We start from the raw sequence: 12883 nt of genomic DNA, 5'->3' as shown, positions 1-12883 counted from the left end.
CCGTTGATTCTGCTCTTTTCTAGCATTTGGCTGGAGCCTGAACCCCCTGGGCAGAGACTGTGATGAAATACAAAGGGAAGGTGCTGAAGGTCCTGTCCCTGTTCCTTGCCCAGAGCTCTGCTTCCCACCTCCACCTGTGCCTAGTCGGTGGGTGGTAAATGAGAAGACCCTGCCCTCCTCTGTCTGCTGGGAGGGACAAGGAGCTCTCCCCTTCTCTCTGTTCCCTGCAGCCTCCTGGCTACTTTGATCAGGGTGGGGTGGGATTCTGCTCCTCTGGCCTCCCAGACCTGTCCTAGTGTTGTGTTTCTTCCCCCATGAATAGTGGGATTGTGCCAGGGGCAGCAGGCACTGAGTGGGGGGCACCTGTTGTTTCAGATGCTGGTGACCTTCGAGGAGGTGGCTGTGTATTTCACCGTGGGGCAGGGGGCTCTGCTGGACCCCTCTCAGAGAGCCCTCTACAGAGACGTCATGCAGGAGAACTATGAGACTGTGACCACGCTGGGTAAGGATTCCTGTCCCCTCAGCTATGTGAAGCCATGGGGCCTGGATTTCTGCCTCTGGTCAGGTTCTTCCCTGGTCACTTAGATTATAGGGGAGTGGGTCACGTAGCCCATAGGAGGGAGTATTCACCTCCAAACCCTGTCCAATGGGATAGGGGAGTCATGGACCTAATGGACATGCTAATTCATCCCCATCCCTTCAGCTATCATGGGGGCAGGAGCAGTGTATTATCCCCTCTGCATTAATTCTCGCTCAAACGCAGGATCTCTGTGTACCTCCCTTCATGGGATTAGCTCCATCTCTGGGGAGGGCTCTGGCCTCTCGGGATTCAGACATAGGCAGGTGTTTAACACCGGAGCTGTATGGTGCCTCAGCAAGTCCCCCAGAGGACAAAGATCCTGAAAATTCCTAGTGAGGGTGTGATAACTCCTCCTCCACCAGACATCGGCCTCTCCCACGGGGACTCAGTGACCATGTTTCCATCTCTTCACATCCCGCAACCCCCCAGGAAAGCATGGGGTCATTTGAAACTTCAGATGTGCGCCCTTTGTGAAAAATACGCCACCAATCCTCAGTGCATTCTGCTCATGCCTGATTTCACTTTCTGAGCAGGACTCCCCTTTCCCAAACCTGACCTGATAGCCCAGCTGGAAGCAGGGGAAGAGCCATGGGTCCCAGATCTCCAGGTCTTCGAGGAAAGGAAGATCCCAAGAGGCACCCGCACAGGTGAGGAGTCAGTGACAATGACTCAGAAACTATATGGAAAAAGCTGAAAACCGCAAAAATCTTGTGTGAGCCCCCCTCAGTTCTGCCTCATCTCACCCAGGTCAGGCTCTGGTCGGCAGGTGTCATCTCATGGCAGGTATCGCTCATGGCTTCCCACCCAGCCTGTTCGCTGTCAGGAGTTTTCTCCCTGACTTCACTTCCCTGGGAGTGTTTGGATGGGATGTGGAGGCAGCATCCAATTTCTCAGTCTCCCCCACTGTTACTGTGTTGTGTTTTCCCTCTTTGCTACTCCCCTTTGTGTCCTTTCTGCCAGCCCAGGCACTGACTCGTGCCTGGATTCTCTCTCTCCCCCAGATGGTGACGAGACAAGTGAGAACGAGGAGGGGAATCCACAACAGGAAGGTCCTGAGCAAGTGGAGCTGCAGGGAAACTTTTTGAGAAGAGCAGATGGGAATTTTCCCCAGTGCTTGGAACAGAGAAAAGTCTGGAGTAATTGGGACAGGTCAGAGAGGAAGCTGGGAAACCATCCAAGAAAGCAAGTGCACGAATCCTTTGAATGTGAGGGAGGAGACAAGGATTCCAAAGAAACCACAGCCCCACAGTCAAATCCCAGGGAAAAGAAACCCTATAAATGCTTGGACTGTGGAAAAAGCTTCAGCTGGATCTCAAACCTTACTACCCATCGGAGACTGCACACGGGAGAGAAACCGTATAAATGCCTTGAGTGTGGGAAAAGCTTCAGTCAGTGCTCAGGCCTTATTAGCCATGGGAGAACCCACACGGGAGAGGGACCATACAAATGCCTTGAATGTGGGAAAAGTTTCAGTACATCATCAGTCCTTATTATACATCAGAGAACCCACACAGGAGAGAGACCATTTAAATGCCTGCACTGTGGGAAAACTTTCAGTCAGCGCTCACATCTTACAAGCCATGGGAGAATCCACACAGGAGACGGCCCACATAAATGCTTATACTGTGGGAAAAGTTTCAGCGGACCGTCAGCCCTTACTGCACATCAGAGGATCCACACAGGAGAGAAACCCTATAAGTGCTTGGAGTGTGGGAAAAGCTTCAGTCAGAGCTCAAGCCTTATTAGCCATAGGAGAATTCATACAGGAGAGAAACCCTATAAATGCCTTGCATGTGGGAAAGGTTTCAGTGTATCATCGGCCCTTATTGTGCATCAGAGAACTCACACGGGGGAGAAACCCTATAAATGCTTGGATTGTGGGAAAAGCTTCAGTCTGCACTCAAGACTGATAAACCATAGGAGAATCCACACAGGAGAGAGACCCTATACATGCCTGGACTGTGGGAAAAGTTTCAGCCAGCGTTCACATCTTAATAGCCATGGGAGAATCCACACAGGAGAGGGAACACATAAATGCTTGTACTGTGGGAAAAGTTTCAGCGGCCCATCAGCCCTTACTGCACATCAGAGGATCCACACAGGGGAGAAACCCTATAAATGCTTGTACTGTGAGAAAAGTTTCAGTCAACACTCAGGCCTTATTAGCCATGGCAGAATCCACACGGGAGAGGGACCATATAAATGCCTTGAGTGTGGGAAAAGTTGCAATGCACCATCAGCCCTCATTACACATCAGAGAACTCACACGGGAGAGAAACCCTATAAATGCTTATACTGTGAGAAAAGTTTCAGTCAGCGCTCACATCTTACTAGCCATGGGAGGATCCACACAGGAGAGGGACCACATAAATGTCTTGAGTGTGGGAAAAGTTGCAATGCACCGTCAGCCCTCATTACACATCAGAGAACTCACACGGGAGAGAAACCCTATAAATGCCTTGAGTGTGGGACAAGTTTCAGTGCACCATCAGCCCTCATTACACATCAGAGGACCCACACAGGGGAGAAACCCTATAAATGCTTGGACTGTGGGAAAAGCTTCAGTCAGAGCTCAAATCTTACTGCCCATCGGAGACTGCACACGGGAGAGAAACCCTGTAAATGCTTGGTCTGTGGGAAAAGCTTCAATGCACCATCTGCCCTTATTGTACATCAGAAAACCCACATAGGAGAGAAACCCCATAAATGCCTCCACTGTGAGGAAGGCTTCTGTCAGCACTCACACCTTATTCGACAATCCACACAAGAGAAAAACCCCATAAATGCTTAGATGATTGGAAAAGTTTCAGTCCCCGCTCATAACTTCATAAAAATTGAAGAATTCACATGGGACAGAATCTATAAATGCCTCAACTGTGGAAAAATTTTCATTTGAAGATCAAACCTTGCTTCACATCAGACAACCCACACAAGAGAGAGAACCCATAAATGCTTGGATTATGGGAAAAGCTTCAATAACTGCAAGAAGAGATTCAGTCTGAGCTCACACATTATTCCTCATCGCATAATTCACAGAAGAAGGAGCTTGAATGTGGGGGAAGCTTTATCTGGTGCTCACACGGCATCAAGCCTCAGTAAATCCACATAGAGAAGAGCCCTTTTATGTGTCCTTAGCATGGAAAATGCTTCTGTTGGAGGTAACACCACACTGAACATCAGAGACTCCTCCACACAGGAGAGAAATTCCCTCAGTGCCCTGACTAGAGCTGGCCATAGTAAAAACTCCATTTCCTAATTCCCACAGGCATTGGTGGCATTTGGCTCCCAGGTATCTGTTAGAGGGCTTTTCCCTTCACCTGCCTCCCTGGTTCTTGTCTCACAGACAGAGAGCAGACCAGAAGGCCGAAGGGCAGACAATTCAATGTTTATTGGGGTTAGTTTCCAAGCAAGCATATTTTGCACCCTTCACACCAGTCAGGCTTATCCCTATACGCCGATAGAGCCTTTACCCCGCGTCCCCCCCTTTCCGGCCCTGACGCCGCAGAGCTTTGCCTGTGTCCCAATTCCCCATTCTCATTTTCCATTCCCTGTTCCCAGTCCCCCAGTTTCCCATTCCCCAATTACCATTCCCCTTCCCCTTCCTCCTTCTTAGCAGGCCCAAATAGATCTGCAGTGCACGCCCCTAGTCATATCCCTTACAACTTATGGTTGCGTTTTGTTCTCGAGGGTCATGAGTTGGGGTCTTCATGTCCCCTCTTTTGTACCCCATGGGAGGAGTGAGGCTGTTCTCCAGTTAGGGACAGGTATTTCTTTGGTCTTTTAGTCTTTTACCCCTCCCCCATCCCTCCTTTCCCCTCCTGACTTGTTGCTTGACCTTGCTTTGAGAGAAAGAGTTGAGGCAGTTGTCGGGTGTGCGCTCACATATTCCATCCCAGCTATGCCCAGTGACACTTTAGTCCCAGCTCTTCTCTCTTTTCACCCCGTCTGCTTGTGGGCAAATGTAAAACACGGGCTCCTTGTCCTTTGCGCGCACACACTAGTATAAAATGTAAGAGTATCAAAAAGTCAACCCCCAAATTCTGTCTCAGGCTGACGAACAGGCTTATATGCTAACTGTATCCATCTGCCCGTCTCTGGGGGCAGGTTCTGGCAGCAGCTGACCCTAAGCTGATCAGTGACCCTCTGGCTTTGCCTGGTCTAAGCTAGCCCCAGGCAGAGGAGGAGCAGCCCCGATCAGCCCTCCGACGGGTTGCCCTGCCGGTCTGGGTATGCCACCTGAGGTACTGGGGTTCCACTGAGCCTGCCCATTCAGCCAGGGCCCCTGCCCTGCCAAGCCAGGCTCTCCAGCCTGCTCTGTCACACTTACAGGAAGGGCCACATCCTGCTGCAGACAGACACAGACGCGGAGATTAGGTCTGCACCGTGAGACCCAGCTCAGGAAGTGCCCCGCACGCGTGTGCACGCCACTGTAGGAGTGCACTGTCCTCCCAGCATGGCACTTACCACGATGTTCTGTGCTCTCCGTGCTTAGGAATCACACTCTGATTTCTTTGATCCTGACTCAGACTCCTTAGGGCTAGAGATGAAAGTGTCCCCGACCTGGAGGGGGAATTCAAATGAACCCCAAACCTCTGGCTGATCTTTCTGAGCTAAAATCCCCGCTTTCATCTATTGCAGAGGTCAGCAATCTTTGGCTCCTGGTCCGTCATAGTAAGCGCGGGCCGAGAGACATGCTGGCCGCGCTTCCTGCAGCCCCCACTGGCCGGGAACGGTGAACCGCAGCCACTGGGAGCTGCGAGCGGCTCTGCCAGTGGGCACTCAGGTAAACAAAGCGTCTCGCGGCCCGCCAGCGGCTTACCCTGGCAGGCTGGGAGCCAAAGGTTGCCAATCCCTCATCTATTGTTAAAGTAGCTTCTGGGCTTGGTAGATGTTCAGGTTTGGGGTCTGGGTTTTTTTATTGTTATTTTTGCATTAGGACGATGTTAAAACTTTTGTAAATGACCCAACAAAATAATGAGGAGGTGCTGAGTACAGCAGGTTTAGCCAGTTCAGAAGAAAGTGAATAAACTGGGTTTCCTTCTTTGGGGAGTTTAGAGTTCTGTGGGATTTCACTTTATGAACCTGCAAGTATTTTGTAGTGCACCTTGTCGTGTTGGTTTCTGTCTCTTCCTGAAGGCCGTTTGGTCACATATCTGGATATTCGTTTACTTTGACAGGATGTAGCAGGTTTATTGAGGACTTTATGAGACAAAGGATCAATTGCCAGAAGAGTCCTTTCTTTGTTTTATTTTAACCATTCTTTCCCATTGTCATAAGATTTTTGTGTGTTTGAACAATGAAAAGTCTCAATATCTGTCAGCAGGAACACTGAGGGTGAGTGCTAGATTCACACTCCGAGAGGCCGAGACCAAGCGGGACATGGATTTACTGCCTGATCCCTGCAGAGATGTGAGATGCACCGGGAGAGGGCAGGGAAACAGAGTTGGGAAACTGCAGATTTTTCTCTTGACATCCAGAGAGTGGAGGCTGAGGACTGTGAACTTGCTGCACCAATGCCAGAGAGAGACAGGAACTGCCCTGTGAGTGCTGGGTGAGGCCATCCCTCAAATCTAAAGGCTACAAATGATGCCCCGAGATGAATGATCGGGGAGGGGGCAGCATCTCCTGAGACAAGAAAGAAGCTGGGGAAACCAACAGGCCTGGGCCCATGTTGAAGCCAGATTGACCCCCATCATTGAGGCCAGAGGTAGATGAGGAGCCTGACAGCCCAGCTCATCGCCCCTCCCCATCTACCAGTGTGGGGATGACAGCAGCTCTCTCTGCCCCCCATAAACCCCACACTGCATCCGTCTAACCTCTGCTTCATGGATTCCCTGCCCTCGGAGTGTTTGCTTTGTGACTGGTCCCAGCATCTCTCCTGGATTCTCTGCCCTTTTCCACCAGTCGGTAAATGTTGCTCTGTTGCGGGTGCGTGGGGGATTTGGGCGCAGCCGTGTGCTGGGCTGGGATGCAAAGTCCCGTGCTGAGCTGGGCTGGGGGACAGGAGTCTGTTTCTCCTCGGTCATAATAAACTAGAATTTAGTTTCTCACAGTGTGTCCTTGTTTTCCATTAACTACCCACCGGATTCGGAGGGGAGGTTACCAGGAAATGCAGAGCGAGCCTGGTCTGCTACGGAAATGCACAGTGAGGTCACTCGTACAGTCTCAGCTCTGCCTTGTCATAGACTCAGTTACAGGCTGTATACTGACCGATTTCTATACGGAGAATATGGCTACAGTGGTTCTGCTCTGAGCTGGTTTCATCCCCAAACCCCGGCTCGCACAGCCTTCCCACTGGCCATTCTAGCTCAGACCCGTTTAAAGCACTGGGGCTATGGGCAGTGGTACAATTAAGCATGTGATTAAGGTTTGGCAGGACGGGGAGGTTAGATGTGTGGGTTTGGGAGAATGCATCCGATGAAGGGAGCTGTAGCTCACGAAAGCTCACGCTCAAATAAATTGGTTAGTCTCTAAGGTGCCACAAGTCCTCCTGTTCTTTCTCCCTGTTGAAACTCGGCCTGGTCCTCAAAGCAAAACTTTCCTCAAATTCCTTCTTGTCTGGTTTCAAAATAATTTTGTCTCAGTTAATACCATGATAATTTGTAACACAGCAGCAGCTAGAGGCTCTACAGAAGACTAAGGCTGTGTTGTGCTAGGTGCTGTATCTACACATCATGAGAGACAGCTCCTAAGGGAAAGAGCTTAGAGTCTAAATACGCAGAACAGCCAACGCAAGGATTTTGCAAGTGTCAGGAGCGACCCTGAAATCTAACGGGCTACGAGTGACGCCCCAGGGGGAATGATGAGGGGAGGGGGCAGCATCTCCCGGTGGCTGAGAGACCGAGGCTCTGCCCTTGAAGCAGGAATTCAACTTCTGTTATGTATGAAACACAGATTGTTCTTCCCCAGAATTACAGCTCTTACCCCTAGAGCACGGAACACATTTTCTGAGTAAAGTTAATCTCTTTCTGGCTTATCAATAATCATTAACGATGGGTCTGATCAGACATTCTGCACTGACTGTCAGACCCTGCCATGGAGTGATACCCTTTAAAGCCCCGTATGGTTCTGATTAAGGTATTTGAGTGCTTGGGGACCCAGATTATATTAAACTGATGTTTAAATCCCATTAGATTTTCAGTAAGTCTTTCAAAAGTATTGTTTAAAAAATGACTTTGGGTTAGATTTTTAAGGTATTAGGCACCTGAGGGTGCAGATAGGGGTTGGCAAAGCAGGTTAGGCGTTAGGGGCTAGATGCACAAAAAGATTTAGATGCCCAGCTGCTAATTTCACTTTAGATACCTGAATCTGACTCGTAGATGCCAACAATCCTAAAACACACACACTTAACTGTTGCCTAACTCTGCTCGGGAGTGGAGAGGGCAGGAGTTTGGGGGAAGGGGTGGCGGGGGGTGGAGTGGAGCAGGGGCAGAAAGAGGTGGAACAGGGCCTTGCAGGAAGTGGTGGAATGGGGGCGGGGAAGGAGAAGAATGGGGGGCAGGGGTGGAGCAGGAAGAGGAGGGGTGGGGTGGGCCCTGGGGCGGGGTAAATTGTCTCTTCCCCCAGGCCCCGCCCTCTTCACTCCGCCTCTTCACTCCCCAACTCCCACCAGCGCTCTGCCTCTTCCACCGGACCCCGGCCTCACTCCGCTTCTTCCCACCTCCGCTCCGCCTCTTCCCCTAGGCCCCGCCCTGACTTCACCTCTTCCCACCTCTGCTCCGCCTCTTCCACCGGACCCCGCCCTGACTCCGCCTCTTCCCACCTCCGCTCTGCCTCTTCCACCGGACCCTGGCCTCACTCCGCCTCTTCCCACCTCCGCTCCGCCTCTTCCCCTAGGCCCCCCCCTGACTCCGCCTCTTCCCACCTCCGCTCCGCCTCTTCCACCGGACCCTGGCCTCACTCCGCCTCTTCCCACCTCCGCTCCGCCTCTTCCCCTAGGCCCCCCCCTGACTCCGCCTCTTCCCCTAGGCCCCCCCCTGACTCCGCCTCTTCCCACCTCCGCTCCGCCTCTTCCACCGGACCCCGCCCTGACTCCGCCTCTTCCCACCTCTGCTCCGCCTCTTCCACCGGACCCTGGCCTCACTCCGCCTCTTCCCACCTCCGCTCCGCCTCTTCCCCTAGGCCCCCCCTGACTCCGCCTCTTCCCACCTCCGCTCTGCCTCTTCCACCGGACCCCGGCCTCACTCCGCTTCTTCCCACCTCCGGTCCGCCTCTTCCCCTAGGCCCCGCCCTGACTCCGCCTCTTCCCACCTCCGCTCTGCCTCTTCCCCCAGGCCCTGCCCTGACTCCACCTCTTCCCACCTCCGCTCCGCCTCTTCCTCCAGGCCCCGCCCTGACTCCACCTCTTCCCACCTCCGCTCCGCCTCTTCCACCGGACCCCGCCCTGACTCCGCCTCTTCCCACCTCCGCTCCACCTCTTCCCCTAGGCCCCGCCCTGACTCCACCTCTTCCCACCTCTGCTCCGCCTCTTCCACCGGACCCCGCCCTGACTCCGCCTCTTCCCACCTCCGCTCTGCCTCTTCCACCGGACCCCGGCCTCACTCCACCTCTTCCCACCTCCGCTCCGCCTCTTCCCCTAGGCCCCGCCCTGACTCCACCTCTTCCCACCTCCGCTCCGCCTCTTCCACCGGACCTCGCCCTGACTCCGCCTCTTCCCACCTCTGGTCCGCCTCTTCCCCTAGGCCCCGCCCTGACTCCGCCTCTTCCCACCTCCGCTCTGCCTCTTCCCCCAGGCCCTGCCCTGACTCCACCTCTTCCCACCTCCGCTCCGCCTCTTCCTCCAGGCCCCGCCCTGACTCCACCTCTTCCCACCTCCGCTCCACCTCTTCCACCGGACCCCGCCCTGACTCCGCCTCTTCCCACCTCCGCTCCGCCTCTTCCCCCAGGCCTCGCCCTGACTCCACCTCTTCCCACCTCCGCTCCGCCTCTTCCCCTAGGCCCCGCCCTGACTCCGCCTCTTCCCACCTCCGCTCCGCCTCTTCCCCTAGGCCCCGCCCTGATTCCGCCTCTTCCCACCACCACTCTGCCCTGACTCCACCTCCACTCCTTCCCCCAGGCCCCACCCTGACTCCACCTCTTCCCACCTCCGCTCCGCCTCTTCCCCCAGGCCCCGGCCTCACTCCACCTCTTCCCACCACCGCTCCGCCCTGACTCCAACTCCACTCCTTCCCCCAGGCCCCACCCTGACTCCACCTCTTCCCACCTCGCTCTGCCTCTTCGCCTAGGCCCCGCCCTGACTCCACCTCTTCCCACCTCGCTCCGCCTCTTCCCTAGGCCCCGCCCTGACTCCACCTCTTCCCACCTCCACTCCGCCTCTTCCCCTAGGCCCCGCCCTGACTCCACCTCTTCCCACCACCGCTCTGCCCTGACTCCACCTCCACTCCTTCCCCCAGGCCCCACCCTGACTCCACCTCTTCCCACCTCCGCTCCGCCTCTTCCCCTAGGCCCCGCCCTGACTCCACCTCTTCCCACCTCCGCTCCGCCTCTTCCCCTAGGCCCCGCCCTGACTCCACCTCTTCCCACCTCCACTCCGCCTCTTCCCCCAGGCCCCGTCCTCACTCCACCTCTTCCCACCACCGCTCTGCCCTGACTCCACCTCCACTCCTTCCCCCAGGCCCCGCCCTGACTCCGCCTCTTCCCACCACTGCTCCGCCTCTTCCCACCACCGCTCTGCCTCTTCCCCTAGGCCCCGCCCTGACTCCGCCTCTTCCCACCTCCGCTCCGCCTCTCCCCCTAGGCTTCTTCCTCACACTGCCTCTTCCCACCTCCGCTCCGCCTCTTCCCCCAGGCCCTGCCCTGACTCCGCCTCTTCCCACCACCGCTCCGTCTCTCCCCCTAGGCCCCGACCTGACTCCGCCTCTTCCTACCTCCGCTCTGCCTCTCCCCCTAAGCCCCGCCCTGACTCCACCTCTTCCCACCTCCGCTCCGCCTCTCCCCCTAAGCCCCGCCCTGACTCCACCTCTTCCCACCTCCGCTCTACCTCTCCCCCTAGGCCCCGCCCTGACTCCACCTCTTCCCACCTCCGCTCCGCCTCTTCCCCTAGGCCCCGCCCTGACTCCGCCTCTTCCCACCTCCGCTCTGCCTCTCCCCCTAGGCCCCACCCTGACTCCGCCTCTTCCCACCTCCGCTCTGCCTCTCCCCCTAGGCCTCTTCCTCATGCCGCCTCTTCCCACCTCCGCTCCGCCTCTTCCCCCAGGCCCCGCCCTGACTCCGCCTCTTCCCACCTCCGCTCTGCCTCTCCCCCTAGGCCTCTTCCTCATGCCGCCTCTTCCCACCTCCGCTCCGCCTCTTCCCCCAGGCCCTGCCCTGACTCCGCCTCTTCCCACCACCGCTCCGTCTCTCCCCCTAGGCCCCGACCTGACTCCGCCTCTTCCCACCTCTGCTCCGCCTCTCCCCCTAAGCCCCGCCCTGACTCCACCTCTTCCCACCTCCGCTCCGCCTCTTCCCCCAGGCCCCGCCCTGACTCCGCCTCTTCCCACCTCCGCTCTGCCTCTCCCCCTAGGCCTCTTCCTCATGCCGCCTCTTCCCACCTCCGCTCCGCCTCTTCCCCCAGGCCCTGCCCTGACTCCGCCTCTTCCCACCACCGCTCCGTCTCTCCCCCTAGGCCCCGACCTGACTCCGCCTCTTCCCACCTCCGCTCCGCCTCTCCCCCTAAGCCCCGCCCTGACTCCACCTCTTCCTACCTCCGCTCTACCTCTCCCCCTAAGCCCCGCCCTGACTCCACCTCTTCCCACCTCCGCTCCGCCTCTCCCCCTAAGCCCCGCCCTGACTCCACCTCTTCCCACCTCCGCTCTACCTCTCCCCCTAGGCCCCGCCCTGACTCCACCTCTTCCCACCTCCGCTCCGCCTCTTCCCCTAGGCTCCGCCCTGACTCCACCTCTTCCCACCTCCGCTCTACCTCTCCCCCTAAGCCCCGCCCTGACTCCACCTCTTCCCACCTCCGCTCTACCTCTCCCCCTAAGCCCCGCCCTGACTCCGCCTCTTCCCACCTCCGCTCCGCCTCTCCCCCTAGGCCTCTTCCTCATGCCGCCTCTTCCCACCTCCGCTCCGCCTCTTCCCCCAGGCCTTGCCCTGACTCCGCCTCTTCCCACCTCCTCTCCGCTTCTTCCCCCAGGCCCCGCCCTTACTCCGCCTCTTCCCACCTCCACTCTGCCTCTTCCCCCAGGCCCTGCCCTGACTCCACCTCTTCCCACCTCCGCTCTACCTCTCCCCCTAGGCCCCGCCCTGACTCCGCCTCTTCCCACCTCCGCTCCGCCTCTTCCTCCAGGCCCTGCTCTGACTCCGCCTCTTCCCACCACCGCTCCGCCTCTCCCCCTAGGCTCCGTCCTGACTCCGCCTTTTCCCACCTTCACTCCGCCTCTTCCCCCAGGCCCTGCCCTGACTCCACCTCTTCCCACCTCCACTCCGCCTCTTCCTCTAGGCCCCGCCCTGACTCTGCCTCTTCCCACCTCCACGCCGCCTCTCCCCCAGGCCTCTTCCTCACGCCCCCTCTTCCCACCTCCTCTCCGCCTCTTCCCCCAGGCCCCGCCCTGACTCCGCCTCTTCCCACCTCCGCTCCACCTCTTCCCCCAGGCCCTGCCCTGACTCCGCCTCTTCCCACCTCCGCGCCGCCTCTCCCCCCAGATGCTGCTCTCAGTCTGCATGGGCACTGCCAGCTGGACCGTGATATGGGGCAGCAGCTGCTCTCAGGCACCCCAGTTCCCCACCCAGGGCAGGTGGAGGCTCCTGGGCTCCCCACGACTGCCTGGGCTCCCCAAATTGCTTTTACCACAGTCCAGAACAGTGATCCCCACACTGTGGGGTGTCCCAGCCATACGGCTGTCCCCACTCCCAATGCAACCCCACTCCTGGCCCCTGACTGCAACCTCTGGACCCACCACAACCCCTGGCTCTTCCTCCTGGCTCTGGCCTTGGCTCCCAGGGTGGGGTGGAGACCAGGTAAGGGTTGGGGCCCCTGGCCTTGGGTGGCCATCCAATCTGTTTTGGCCTCGGGTCCCAACTTTTTTGACAAAACTGGACATTTGTTCCATTTGCTTTTACCAACTGATTATCAGTTGCCAAGAGAAAACTTTATGAATACCCAGTTTTGCCAAAAAGGGATGGGGGGCAGCAGGGGGCCTGGGTGGGGCTGAGGGAAGGAAGGGCAAGGGGGCTCAGCCAGCTCGACATGGAGGGCTGGGGGGAAAGAGAGAGGGGGCTCGGCCACCTGCACGGAGGTTTGGGGGGAAGGGAGACAGGGCTCAGCTGGCTCCGCACTGGGGTTTGGGGGGGGAAGGGTGGGGGGCTCGGCCGGCTCCTCGCGGG

General features: G+C 57.1%; 2 protein-coding genes across 2 annotated transcripts in view; one reads left to right on the top strand and one right to left on the bottom strand.

Annotated features, from left to right (window-relative positions):
- The window catches only part of LOC311528578 (E3 ubiquitin-protein ligase TRIM39-like), a gene marked incomplete at both ends in the record, with an annotated part of 424825 nt that overhangs the window by 296908 nt on the left and 115034 nt on the right, over positions 1-12883 (bottom strand). The window lies entirely within an intron of this gene.
- LOC311528094 (uncharacterized protein) overlaps positions 1-12883 on the top strand; it is a 50426-nt gene that overhangs the window by 9145 nt on the left and 28398 nt on the right. Inside the window, exons 2-4 of the mRNA XM_084642720.1 lie at positions 376-502; positions 1114-1227; positions 1582-3368. Coding sequence (XP_084498846.1) covers positions 376-502; positions 1114-1227; positions 1582-3368 — 2028 coding nt within the window. The remainder of the gene's footprint in view (positions 1-375; positions 503-1113; positions 1228-1581; positions 3369-12883) is intronic.

Source organism: Lepidochelys olivacea (genome assembly GCF_965140295.1).
Source record: "Lepidochelys olivacea isolate rLepOli2 genome assembly, chromosome: 11".
Classification (NCBI taxonomy): Eukaryota; Metazoa; Chordata; order Testudines; family Cheloniidae; genus Lepidochelys; species Lepidochelys olivacea.
Note: the sequence above shows the minus strand (reverse complement) of the source record. Positions and strands in the feature narration are given on the sequence as shown.